At 35.3% G+C, this 13,176-nt stretch overlaps 1 protein-coding gene across 1 annotated transcript in view; it reads right to left on the minus strand.

Moving 5' to 3' along the window:
- Window positions 1–628: 628 nt before the first annotated feature.
- The window catches only part of Snx16 (sorting nexin 16), a 38,307-nt gene continuing 25,759 nt past the window's right edge, over window positions 629–13,176 (minus strand). Inside the window, exons 5-8 of the mRNA XM_004643081.2 lie at window positions 9,858–9,927; window positions 4,423–4,559; window positions 3,819–3,938; window positions 629–2,849 (exon numbers count right to left, since the gene is read on the minus strand). Of these exons, the coding sequence (XP_004643138.1) occupies window positions 2,756–2,849; window positions 3,819–3,938; window positions 4,423–4,559; window positions 9,858–9,927 (421 nt within the window). The 3' untranslated portion in view covers window positions 629–2,755. The remainder of the gene's footprint in view (window positions 2,850–3,818; window positions 3,939–4,422; window positions 4,560–9,857; window positions 9,928–13,176) is intronic.

Raw genomic sequence — 13,176 nt, forward strand, 5'->3', positions numbered from 1 at the left:
AGACCACTGAGCCATCTCACCAGCCCCAGAAAATGTAATTTTAAATGACTGTTTTGCTATTCAAAGTCAAGGCAAAAAAAAAAAAAAAAAAAAAAAAAGAAAGTAAAGGTCCAAATAGAGAACTTTATTACTTTAAAACACAAATCATCCCTGGCAAGCGCAAGGGCCTGAGTTCAATCCCCGGCTCCGCAAAAAAAAAAAAAAAAAAAAAAAAACAAAACCAAGGTAGGAATGCACGCTTCAATTTGGAGCTTTGTGAAGATCACTTAAGATGAAGTTGAGATTCTTCTCTCTAGTAGTTCAGCATACGAATTTCTTTTGGCATAATTCCCAAACTCCTTAATTCCTACAAATAATAAAATCTATTTCAAAACAAGACAGATTACTGTGAGGACCTAGGGCGATACTTCCCTTCCAATATCACAGACTACTGAGCCAGACTATATATACAGTTTAGAAAAAGGAACAGTTTTCTAAATAAACGCGCTTTCAGTGGGCGGTCTCAGTAGCAGCGGGCGGATGAAACACATTTTAAAATGTCACGTTGGATGGTTGCATTACCAATCCATGGACTTAAGCCTTAAAAGTTTAAGCTACGAGATTATTCACAAAACTGTTTTGCTTCACTTATAATTTTTTTATTAATATTGGTTACATTTAAAGTGCACTGCACCTATTCACAAATGCTTCTGAAAGATAATCAGTGAAATAAAATAGAAACTTAGAAAATCACAGGCTCATCACCTGTGATATATCGCCTTTAAATATAATTCAATTTACAATAATTGTAGGAATAGGGAGAACACAGAAAGAGGAGACAGGGCTATTCCACACCGGAAAACACAGCTACTACTGTAATGAAAAAATAATTTATTAAATGAATATAATACTGGGAGTAAAATACATTATAAAAGTAAAAAAGTAAATTCTAAATATAAATAATAGTGGTTTACCTAATTAACAGTTTCCCTCCATTCAAAACTTTAAATATAATATTTAAAACTGTGTCTTTAAAGTATATGGTTCCCTTCAAAACAGTCATGTAGCACTATAATATCTGGAACTTGGCAAAGACCATTTTATTTTATTATTAATGTCAATGTGAAGTGATTGTTCACCATAAACTTTTTCAAACAGTCTAGGATAATTTAAAAATGAATGAGCACATTAGTTTATTATATCTATTTCTGCCTCTAAAAATAATAAACAAATTTCTAATATACTTTGTCGAAAATGGTCCTAGCTAAAACACCTGTGCATTATGACGCAGGTTTAAAATTTGGGTACTTTGGCATAAAGTCGTTTCCTTTTAAGAATAAAGGTGACCAATAGCCATTGGGTGCGTTGATTTATATCAGCAGAATTTTAAACAACCACAACTTAGTATGCACAGTAAGATACTGGTACACTTTTAGATAATGAAGGAAAACCCCCCAAGATTGCTATTCTATTTCCCCAGTAAGATTCTCCCAGGTTTTATAAAGTCTACGCTGTTCAGGACACCACCTAGGCTTTCAAAATGCTAGCACTGCAATACATATTAACAGCAATATGCAAAACAGTAGACACAGAGAATCAACAAGTAACTTCATACTATGAAAATGAAACAAGGCACTTTTGATACATATGCAGAGTAGAGACAAGCATAAACATTCTTCACCAAGTTGACTCATACCCTAAAGATGTTTGTAAAAAGTGAAATAGTAAAGGCACTACATAATTCTTCCAGTTCACTACCCTTACTAAAGAAATTCACCAATTAAACTTGGCACAAAATAGTTTAATTATAAAGTGCATCGCTTGGCTAAATATATTAAAAAGAAAAAAAGCCACGCCACATATAACAGCATTTTCATATGTACAGAAATAAAAATGCAACACCAAGTGTCAAGCTACTTAGGAATTTTGTAGTGTATATGGCTTTTTATTGTGTCTTCTTATATTAACTCCTTACTTCCTTAATATCTATATTTTGAAAAGAATATGCCTTGATTAGCAAAAAAGAGGTAGTATTCTGAAAGAAGCAAACTCACTGAAACTGCAGGTAGAAATCTAAAATGTAGAAAATAATGTGCTATAGCCTTAATAAACTAGGATACTTACAGTATCTTGGTATTATGAATTGGAATTTAAAATCAAGGCTATTTTGCCACTTCAGCTGTATGGTGACAGCTCTTTAAAATAGTTTTGCTTTGGTACTAAAAACCATCTTAATCTTTTATATATTAACATTTGAATAAGTTATTTTTATTTAGAGATAATAAACATGTCAACATTTAATACTCATTTCATCTTTATCTTTTGTTTTCATCTTTACCTTTAATACAATGTTCACTGATTTAAATCGTTAATGAAAATATGTCATGTCAGAGACACAAAGAAGTATCACACAGATACAACATGCAATTAATTTCCATTTGACTAATATAACTGCAATTTAAAGCAGGTGCAAACACAGCCACACAGACTAGTCTGGAGCAACATTATAGGCAAAACACCATCATAATTTATGCACAATATTTAAGAACATGGGCACTGGTAACAGAATTCTAACTACATTCTTTTTTCAGTGTACTAAATAGAAAGCTGGATAAGAGACAAAAGCAGCAGTGAGTATATTTACAACTCCAATAACTTAAAACAATTTTATGTAAACTTTATACATTTAAATTCTCATTCTCTTCTGTAACTGTTTCAGTCTTTTTATGTTTAAATGACATCTGCCACTCTATTCTAAACTTGGTGACGTGTTGCATCAGTGTTCTTCAGCCTTATATGCCACTTCAGCCACTTCTATTTCTGATACAGCATTTTCAGGGTCACCAAAACTGAAGTGTGGATTATCAGCTCTGTAAAGGAAGGGAAATGCATCAGTGAAGCACAGGATGCACGCTACTTCATTATTTAGTATTATTTCGAAAATCTTTTACCCATGGAAAGATTGTTTAAATATTTAGCGTATAAGTAATTGTATATTCCATCAGAAATGTAGTATTTTTAAATTGTACATGTCAAATAATATTTTGGAGAATTTTTTTTTTTTTTTCTTTTAAATGTATTTGCTACAGGGTCTCACTATGCAGCTTGGACTCGCAGTGGTCCTCCTGTTTTCGGCCTCCCTAGTGCTGGGATTACAGGTGTGTGCCACCATGTGGGACTCGGTGGCTGGCTCAGCGCACCTGCCTGGGTGCGGGACTGGCATGGTATGTGGTCTTGGGGATCGAACCCTGGTCCTTGAGCTTGCCTAAGCAGGTGCTTAGTCTGCTGAGCTATCTCTCCAGGCCAATATTCTGGAGATTTTTTTAAAACTCAGGTCTCCAAATTACCACCTACCAATAAAAAATTTAGTGTGCAATTACATTTACCAATACAAAACTGTTTTCATAATTACAGCTTGAACGTTACCACTGAAGTATTAGCAATCTAGGATTATCCTACATTGATGTGCAATAATAAACAGTTCCATGTGCTTTAGGTACATTATTTTTTCAACATTCCTATGAGATAGCAGGGCAGGTGCTATTACGCTATTCTACTTTTTGAATAGAAAATGGGTGATATTGGGGAAGATCAATTTGTTCAGATTCACAAAACTAATGAATTAACATTGTCAGAGCCCAGTTAATTCAGACACTGCTTTATAATTTTACAGGCTGATGCTGAAGACACCTATTTAGAGAGAACCTAGCTTACAGTCTTTCTCCAATAGTTCAGCTTGATATAATAACAGTGAATTCATTAAAAAAAATACAGAGCATCAGAATAGTTTTCTTGCAAGCATTAAATGATTAGACTACAACGAAGTTACTATCATGTACCTGGATTCTTCATCTAAGACATCTTGGTCAATCGTAAGTGCAGAGGACTGCAGCCTTAGGATCTGTCCATTTTCTGCTTCGGTCACATAAAATGATTCTTCAGGTTCTAGAGACAATGTTCTAAAAGTAGGTTTAAAAGCAAAAGGTTATTTTCCATAAATACAATGGGCAGGGGTTCAGGTCTGTGAATACATGTAGTGTGTGCAGTGTTTGGGTATTAAGTTGTAGAGCTAGCCAACAGGGAAATTCGTAGCTATAATTAATTTAAAATGAGCTTTAGCACCAATTCAATGTACACTAATACCCAGACCATAACTTTCACACATGAAAAGTTGGCATACATGTCTAGAAACAAAAATGCCACTTGGATGCATTACAACAGTTATTCTTTATGCTGAACAACGAAATTATTTTTCTATTTCTCATCCTTCAAATGTGCAGCCTTCTAAATTAAATCAAAAGACAATTGTTCCAATCTACCAGGCCAAGATCTTACAACTTTCAGACTGAGACATATGGTACACCATATTGAAATATCAAGGGCACAGCCCAGAGCCCTGGGAGTTGAACTAGTAAGACTACAAATGTACGCACCACAACCTACCTGATTCTGTTCTCCAGGGCGTCTATGTGAAGTTGCTTCTCACTAAGCAGTTTCTTCAGGGATTCTACCTCCTTCTGCTTTTCAAGTAGCTCTCTCTGTAAATGGTAGTTTGTTTCTTCTAAGGTTTCGCAGAAAGCCTTAAACACACACACCCCAGACACACATAAAGAATACAATTACTTACTGACAAGAAGTTTCTTTCTCAAGAGCATTACTGAGCATAAAATAATACGGATACAATCCCAATGATTTGTTCTGTGTACTGTTTTTAGATCACTGCTAGCTTGGCACTTCAGTTCCTATGTACCATAGGGACTTATAATGACAAGCTCCTTTTCTTCATAATTATTATAGCAGCAAGACAATAAGCCTGAAAGTAGATAAGTATTGTAGTGAAAATTTAAATATTTGAGGACACTATGAACCATTTCACATAAATGTATTTTAAAATACAGGCAGTTTTGCCAATTTTCAGAAAGAGATAAATTATCAAAATTGATCGTCCCCCAAACAGACAATATGAATGCAGTATTGTTACTGGAGAAGCAAGAACAATTGTTAAAAAATTGAGAACTGAAAGCCAGCTAAAGGAAATACCAGACTCAGGCTTACGTGCACGTTCTAGGGAACACTCAGGAGCTAGCAACACCCCTGTGATCCTACTCAAACAGTTCTGGAGAGTGAAAACTTAAAGACAATTGGTCTCATCTTGACAGAAGTTTCAATGATGGCAGCAACAGAAAATTACAGACCCAAAAATTCAAAGTAAAATAACTATAATTCATATTTAGCAATTAAAAATGTTGAATTTCTCAATCTCATAAATCAGTAATTTGCTATCATTTGAAATTTGATGAATGCAATTTACCACTAAAATCAAAGAAACAAATCAAGGATCATCTTTATGAAGGTGAGCAAAAGCATTACTAACATATAGACTTAGCGAACTGGAAATAGATGACTTCCTTAACCTGAACACAAAACCAAGGACAATAGAAAACCTACCACCAGCTTACAGGTAACACCACTTCTAACTGACATGCAGGATCATCTGCTTTGAAGTTAGGGAGAGAGGAAAAGGAGGTCCATGGTAGTGGCTTTAGTTTCCCTCCAAAGATTCAAACTAGCTCAGTACTACAGGAAAGTGAAGTGACAGACATTAGGAATTAGAAAGGAAAAACAAGTAACGATGAATATTGCAAGGTGTATGTCTCACTATACGGAAAATCCAAAAGAATCTACAGACTAAGGAGAGATTTCAGCAAAGATGGAACGTAAAAACATAAATACACAAAATCAATCATACAAAAGTAATACTAGCTACTTGTTACCAATTCATGCTGGCACTGCCAAAACCAGTGAGTATCAAATTAATTTTTCCCCAAAGAAGAATTAGGATAACTTGTGAACGCAACTCCGAAACTCCAAATTTTATTGGGATAATATTAAGGAGATTATTTTATAACACAGAACCTTAAAACTAAAGACAGAAAAACAATTAATTGCGTAAGTGTGATGACGCATTTTTCCTGTGGGGTTGGTAGGTGACTCTGCCAAGTTCTAGCGAGCAGGATGGGGCTTCAGTGAGTGCTCAAGGCCGAAATGGTTTTCCTCACCAGGATTCTACAGGAATCAGTATGATGAGTTCTGGTGCCAGTAAGTGCTGATATATAACTATAATTTAAAATTCTGAAGATGAATAAGGCAGAGAACCCTTTCTCTACTAGACACTACTACTGGCAGAAGAACAGAGAAACAGGCTGCAACAGAGCTGACCCCAAATAGCCAAGGAGCAAATGTTTATAGCCAAGGAAGAGCTCCTCACTAGTAAAGAAAGGATGCACATCTCAGTAAATGATGGTGGGATGAATAACCATCGACACAAAAAGGCTAACTTAATTAAAGAACCTGATGTGAGGAGACAAAGGTTAAGCCTAGTAGGGAAAAAATTTAGAAGAGTATCTTTATGTCCTGAGTTTGTAGGGAAGAATAAAAATCACAGAAAACATGTCAAAGCATGCAAACAGGAAATTCATAAAAGAGAAGTCCTAGGGCTACTTTACGTCCCTAGCTTTAATCTTCACTTTTGGTACAGAAATGAGGGGAAAGAAACAACTGCCTTGAATAAGGTGCTGAGAGAAGCAGGTTAATGGGAGATTTAATAGAGTTTTGAAATTGCATTATTCTTTGAATAAATTTAGTTTCATACTCTAAGGTATATGAATTAATAAGTCATTTTGGAATTTTTGTTGAAATGAGAAGGTGCTTAAGAAAATCTCATGCTGTAATCCCAGTACTCAGAAGGCTGAGGCAGAAGGATCACTGAGTTTGAGGCCAGCCTGGGCTATAAAGTGAGTTTGAGATCAGCTTGAACTGTCTAATGGAATCCTGTCTCAAAAACCAAAATCCAAAAACAAAAAGAAATCTCATACTACTGAGATACATATCTGATATATTCACTGTATGTTTTACTTTGAAGAACACCTAGCACAGAATTTCTTTATGTTTATTATTTAAAATATTATTTCCAAGTACAGTTTTGGAAAATGCTAAGGAAGATTCTGGGAGATATACTTTGTATCACTTTGCTAAGTATATAAATTTAATACATTATATAAATTTAATTTGATGATTACTTAAATCAGATGTTCCAAACTAAGGGTAACTTTAAACTCACTTTGCAATTGACTTACCCAGGCCCCAAAAGCCTATAGTGTAGATGCTGACAAACCCTACTTAAACCAATTTCTACATTTTCCCTACCCAGTCATAATGCCTAACTTGCACTAGCTAGCATATATACTGAACTAAAAGATACTGAAAATATAATCATTTCTTAAAAAAGGGTGAATCCAATAATTATTTTGCAGGAAAAAATGATACTACATTTAAAGGAATGAAGTCATGGAATATATGACATGGAAAAGGAATGATAATGATAATTACTCCTTAACCTAGTGTATATGTAAAATAGAATGTAAATTCACTAAAGAAAATATAGACCAGAGGCTGGGGAGATAGGTTGGTGGTTTAAGCACCTGCCTGGGCAAGTGCAAGGTACCAGGCTCACTATGGGTCTGTATGGCATCCCGTGTCAGGCATGGTGTTGCATGCCTATAATCCCAGTGCTGGGGAGGCTGACACAGGAGGATCACTATGAGTCTGAGCTGCGTAGCAAGACCCTGTAGCTAATAAATAAATGAATGATAAAAACTTTATAGATAGGAGTAATAAAATGACCAGAAGCATGACCACAAATAGCTAGGAAGAAGAGATTTAGTTCAGGCAAATTAAATAAGCAGACACAAATAAGAATAGTAATAACCAGTCTGAATCAAGAGTTGCCAACATGTATTACCTAAGATGTCTAGTATTCAATGAAAAATGAGACATGAAATAAGGTAAATCTAAGCATATTCAGGGAAAAAAAAGTAGTTAACAAAGGTCATCTCAGAATATCCTCATGTTAAGTATACTGGATAGTAATTCTTAAAGCAGGTGTTATATATACTAAATGAGCTAAAATAATGGCATTAGAGACTATATAGTAGACATGCTCAATACAGAGAATGATACAAACAAGCAAATGAAAGTCTTGATTTGAAAAATACAGGGGAGATGAAAAATTAACAAGGTTTCCAGATCTGACATAGTAGGAAAACAAATCTAAGAACCTGAAGACAGACCAACAGAAATTATCTAATCTCCTGAAAAGAGGAAAGAATGAAGATAAATGAGGATCATTCAGAGGTATGTGGCACAACATGAAGTGCACAAGTTTCCAAGTAATGGGAGTCCCAGAGGTGGTGAGAGAAGGGGAAGGAGAAAATACGTGAAGACACAATGGCTCCCAAATTTCCACGTCTGACGCATTGCATTCATCTACCATGTCCAAGGAGCTCAAAGCCCAAGTCTGATAAACACAGAGATTTATACCTTGATAGAGCATAATCAAACTGTTGAAAGTAAAACAGAGGACCCTGAAAGAAGCAGGGCAAACCACTCACGGAAGCAACCATACAATTACAGACTGACTTTCCCTCAGGACCAACTGATGCCGGAAGGCAGTGCAATGACACACGCAAAGAACTGAAGAAAAACACCTGTCTACGACGCTCCCACTCGGAAATGAAGGTGGACGATATCGAATGTTTGTTGAAACTGAAACAATCCTGTAACTAGTAGGAAAGTAATATGGTGTATCTACTTTAGAAAAGTTTATCAACTTTTTAAAAGGCAAAACATAAACTTGCTATATGATTAAACACTTCTCCTGGGGATTAACGCAATAAAATGAAAACATCTGCCTACTTCTATGACACTATTCACAGCATTATTCACAATAGCATAAAACTGAAAATATGCAAATTTCTCAGCTGGTAACTAGATAATGTGGTATATGTACAGATAGACAATGGAAAACCATTTTGTAGTAAAACAGCAATAAAGGCAATAAAACACCCTCAATGAGTGATGCTAGCCGAGATTATAAATACCACGTGTTAGTTTCATATTTATATCATTATCTACACAGCCACATATAACCAACCCTACGTACATGAAAGACAAATCTGCAGAGAACCCAAGGTCAGAGGCAGCATCGGGCTGAGAGTGCAGACTGATGGACTACACAATGGCCTCTAGAAATTTTGTTAAGATGATGAGTTTTCTAAAGCAGGATAATGATGGTGGTGAAACAGCCTACAGACGTACTAAAATATACACTTCCAACAGAATAAAATAACAAATGGCTTAGTGTAAGGGAAGAAGATTTTACTTCACCAAGGCTGTTTCTTTTCTTTTCTTTTCTTTTTTTTTTTAAAGCTACGGCAGTCATGCCAACATGAAGAACTGTCTCAGTTTAACTGAAAAGCACTATAAACCTACCAGCTAAATCTTTGTCGCTGAAATACCATTGGGGGGGGGGGGAAACTTACGTAAAACCCAAAGCAACCTATTACTAACAAATCTATTTGTGAATCTAGCCCATTGCTCCAAGAAACAGGTCGCTTTACCACGTCAATTACGGTAATATGAGCAGTAGCAAACACAGCTGAACTGATAACAGAAAGGCACTTCACACCCAAGGAGAAGCTTTATGTGTGGCTTTAATTGTAGGTTCACGGATACTTACAAGAAAGAAAACTCAACACACAAACAATACTATTATATGAAGTGAAAGTCAATTACAGAAAATTTTTATTTTTTTGAAACAGTAAAAAAAAAAAAAAAGGGACTTTATTTTAGATCTTTTACATGGCACAAATAACTTCTACATATTTTAAAGAAACCTTTGGCTGAAATATTAAATGCTTTCTGTGCAAAACTATTGTAGCCTGAAATAATACTCTGCTGTTTGCTGAGCCATCTGAGGAACAATGCAGTTACTGTGCTGTATGAGTTCCTCTTTCACGTGAGACATAAATGGCACTTACCCTGCTTTCTTCTAGGCTATCGAATGGGCCTGGCGGATCATCCAGGCAAAGAAATTCTCTCACCGCAGTGCTTTTCAAAGGAAGAAAGAAAGAAAGAAAGAAAGAAAGAAAGAAAGAAAGACAACAATTAGTGGGTACAAGTTAAGCTTACAAAAGATAGCAAACAGTAGAAGCTAGGAAGCCCTTCTAAGGGGTAACTAAGTAAGTTGATTTTGATGATATACCAAAATAAGTAATTTAGTTTGTCTTTATACAACAAGTAAATACAAATATTAAACTATAGAAGATGCAAAGATCTTTGTATTTTCTAAGATCTTATAAAAATAAAAATCACAACTTTATTATTACATACTAACTCCAGAAACAAAATATAACTAAGAATAGTACATGAGACCAATATAAGTAGTGAATAGCTTTCTTTTTTTTTTTCTTTCTGTATTTAGGACAGGGTCGGCAGGGTCTCACAATGTAGATCGGACTTAATAGTGATTCTCCTGTTTTCAGCCTCCCAAGTGCTGGGATTACAAGCATGAGCCACCTCACCACCACGGGCAGGGCCAGCACGGCACAACAGGGATTGAACCCTGGTGACTGAGCTCTGCCTAAGCAGGCGCTTTAGTCCGTTGAGCTACCAGGCCAGCCCATGAATAGATTCATTATAACTTTCAAAGAGATATTAGTCTCAGCTAGTCTACCAAAGTCATTATTTTATTATGAATACATATAACTTTCAATTCATACTCCCATTTCTTTCTTTTTCAGTTGATGCTTCAAAACTAAATGAAAGCACCGGGCACTGTGGCACACTCCTGTAGTCCTAGCACTTGGGAGGCTGAGATAGGACGGTTACTATGAGTTGGAGGCCAGCTTGGGCTATGCAGTGATTTCAGACCAGCCTGAACTACATATTGAGCCCCTGCCTTAAAAAAAAAAAAGTAAGGGAAAGTATTTGAGGCAACTTAAAGACTGTCCTTGCCATTTTACTTAAATATTTTAAGCGAAATATTTTTTTTTTTGCAAAATAATATTTAAGCAATCATAATTTACTTAAATATTTTTGTCAGATAGTTTAAGAGAAAAAAAAATTGAATCCCCCCAAATCTAACTTGCTTATGAGTCATTAAAATTTTCAAAGTAACAAAATATTATTCTTATGTTTATAATTTGCAGCCAGAAACAGATTATGAAGACAGAGTAAGAATGTAGATAACCAAACTTCCTCATCACAAAAGCCATTTCTAAGAAGCACCTGTGGAGTAAGATAGTCTGTGTATACAGAAATGTAGCTGTTTTCATTTGTAAAGGGTACAAATGTGACTGGCGTACTTACTACATAAAGGAGATGTTAACCCATGTTCAGGGAGTGAGCTTTTGGGCTCAGGAGGGGCCAGACAGGTGGAGGATGACAGAGCATCAAAGAGATGAATAGATTTTTTTAAAAAAATTATTTTATTTTTATTAATTTACTTATTATTTTATTATTATTATTATTATTATTATTATTATTATTTTTGGTGGAACCGGGGCTTGAACTCAGGCCCTTGCACTTGCCAGGGAAGCGCTTATTCCACTGAGCCATCTCCTCAGCCCAACAGATTTTTAATGGAATCCTTCTAAAAGAAATCCAATATGAAATAATACAGAGAAATAATGTTAACAAAATAATGCAGGACATGCCAAAGGCAGAACAAAGAAATTACTGGTAAAGTGGCTTCTGGAAAAGCAAACTTTGGCTTACAGACTGATAATATAGGTTACAAAAGAAAAAAAGGATGCATGTTCAGGGCAACAGAAAACATCTGAGTATTTGTAATTATGCAGTAAGAGGCTGAAGAGATCTTGAATGTGATCTGGATCTATCCATAGTATGTTTTCTGTCCCTTTTATAACTTCAGCCAAGTACACACCGTACCTAAATATCACCAAAAGTAATGGGACAGTATTTCTGGTTTTTATATAAACCAGTGCATATATGAGTAACTTTATATACTATTAAACATATGCTAACAACAGTAGCCTATTTTCCATAAGTTATATGTTTAAGAATTAATAGCATTACAGAATTATACTAACATTTTCAAAGTACATTGTTATACTAGGGGCTTTCACATACCTTATTTTATTCAATTTTCATAGAAATCATGTAAAGTTAGGATAAAAATTTTATCTCCATATTACAAATGATGCCAAATTTCAGACGCAAAAATAAGTTGTTTTGCTATCAAAAGAATACGTGACCTTAAACGTTAAAATTTCTTTATGTTTTGGTTCATTCATATTCTTTTCCTTCTAGGCCATTTTTCTCTAAACACAACTTGTTCATTTACCTCTTTAATCACTCATGGCCTTTAGGATACTCAATTAGTTTAACTGCACAACAGAGCAGACACAGCACACAGTCTTCTTCTACAGACAGAATTACGTGCACCATTATTTCCACTGGAGTACCTATCTATAGATGGAAAAGAGCCACGGGAGATGAACTGACAGTGCGGATGAAACACGCAAACAGCAGCATTTAAAACGGAACAGAAAATGCTAAGAAGTGCACGGAAGGACCTTAATGCTCTCAGTAGATGACAACCTAACGTGAAACATTTTTCTAACAGTTTTATAGCCATATTTCTTCTACTTTAATGGATTTTTTTTTTCCCTGTTCACTACTTACTGGACTACTATAGCTAGAAAGGAAAAAGGTGTAAAGTAGCATACGTCTTTATATCTTCAGTTTACAGCAGGAATTTAATGAAGATCAAGATGATACCAGCTGAGTAGCCTGTTGAAGGAATCTATTTTTTTCTTGTTTTTTTTTTTGAAATGTTCTATGGCTCATGAGCATTCTTAAAATCTAGCAGATTCCCTGAGTTTTTTCTAATATAGCAGTTTCTAGGTTAGACTCCATGCCTTACTTTAAAAAATTCTGGCTTAAGGACAAAATTTGAAACTGGCTACAGTTTAACTTATAGCACCCTTTTCGGTGGCTCACTACATCTCGTCTGCTTTAGCGAGCTCAGGTGACACTGACCGCAGCACCCTCCCACCGCATTCCCACCCAAGGCAGAGGACAGGCCAAACAAAATCCCCAAGACAGGTGGGGTCTGAGAAAGCAGAAATCCCAATAACATTTTCTTCCCTAGGGAAGGAGGTCTTTACTGCTGCTTGGGAATCACTGACTAGAGAACTTTAATTATGTTAAATAAATATTTATTGATGGTTTATGGGTGCCATGGTTCTGCTCAGTAATTTTCTAGTTATTATTAATGCATGACTTATAAATAAATCAAGTGAATTCTAGTAATAAACAAACACCAAAATATCT

Source organism: Octodon degus, unplaced genomic scaffold, assembly GCF_000260255.1.
Source record: "Octodon degus isolate 3935 unplaced genomic scaffold, OctDeg1.0 scaffold00165, whole genome shotgun sequence".
NCBI lineage: Eukaryota > Metazoa > Chordata > Mammalia > Rodentia > Octodontidae > Octodon > Octodon degus.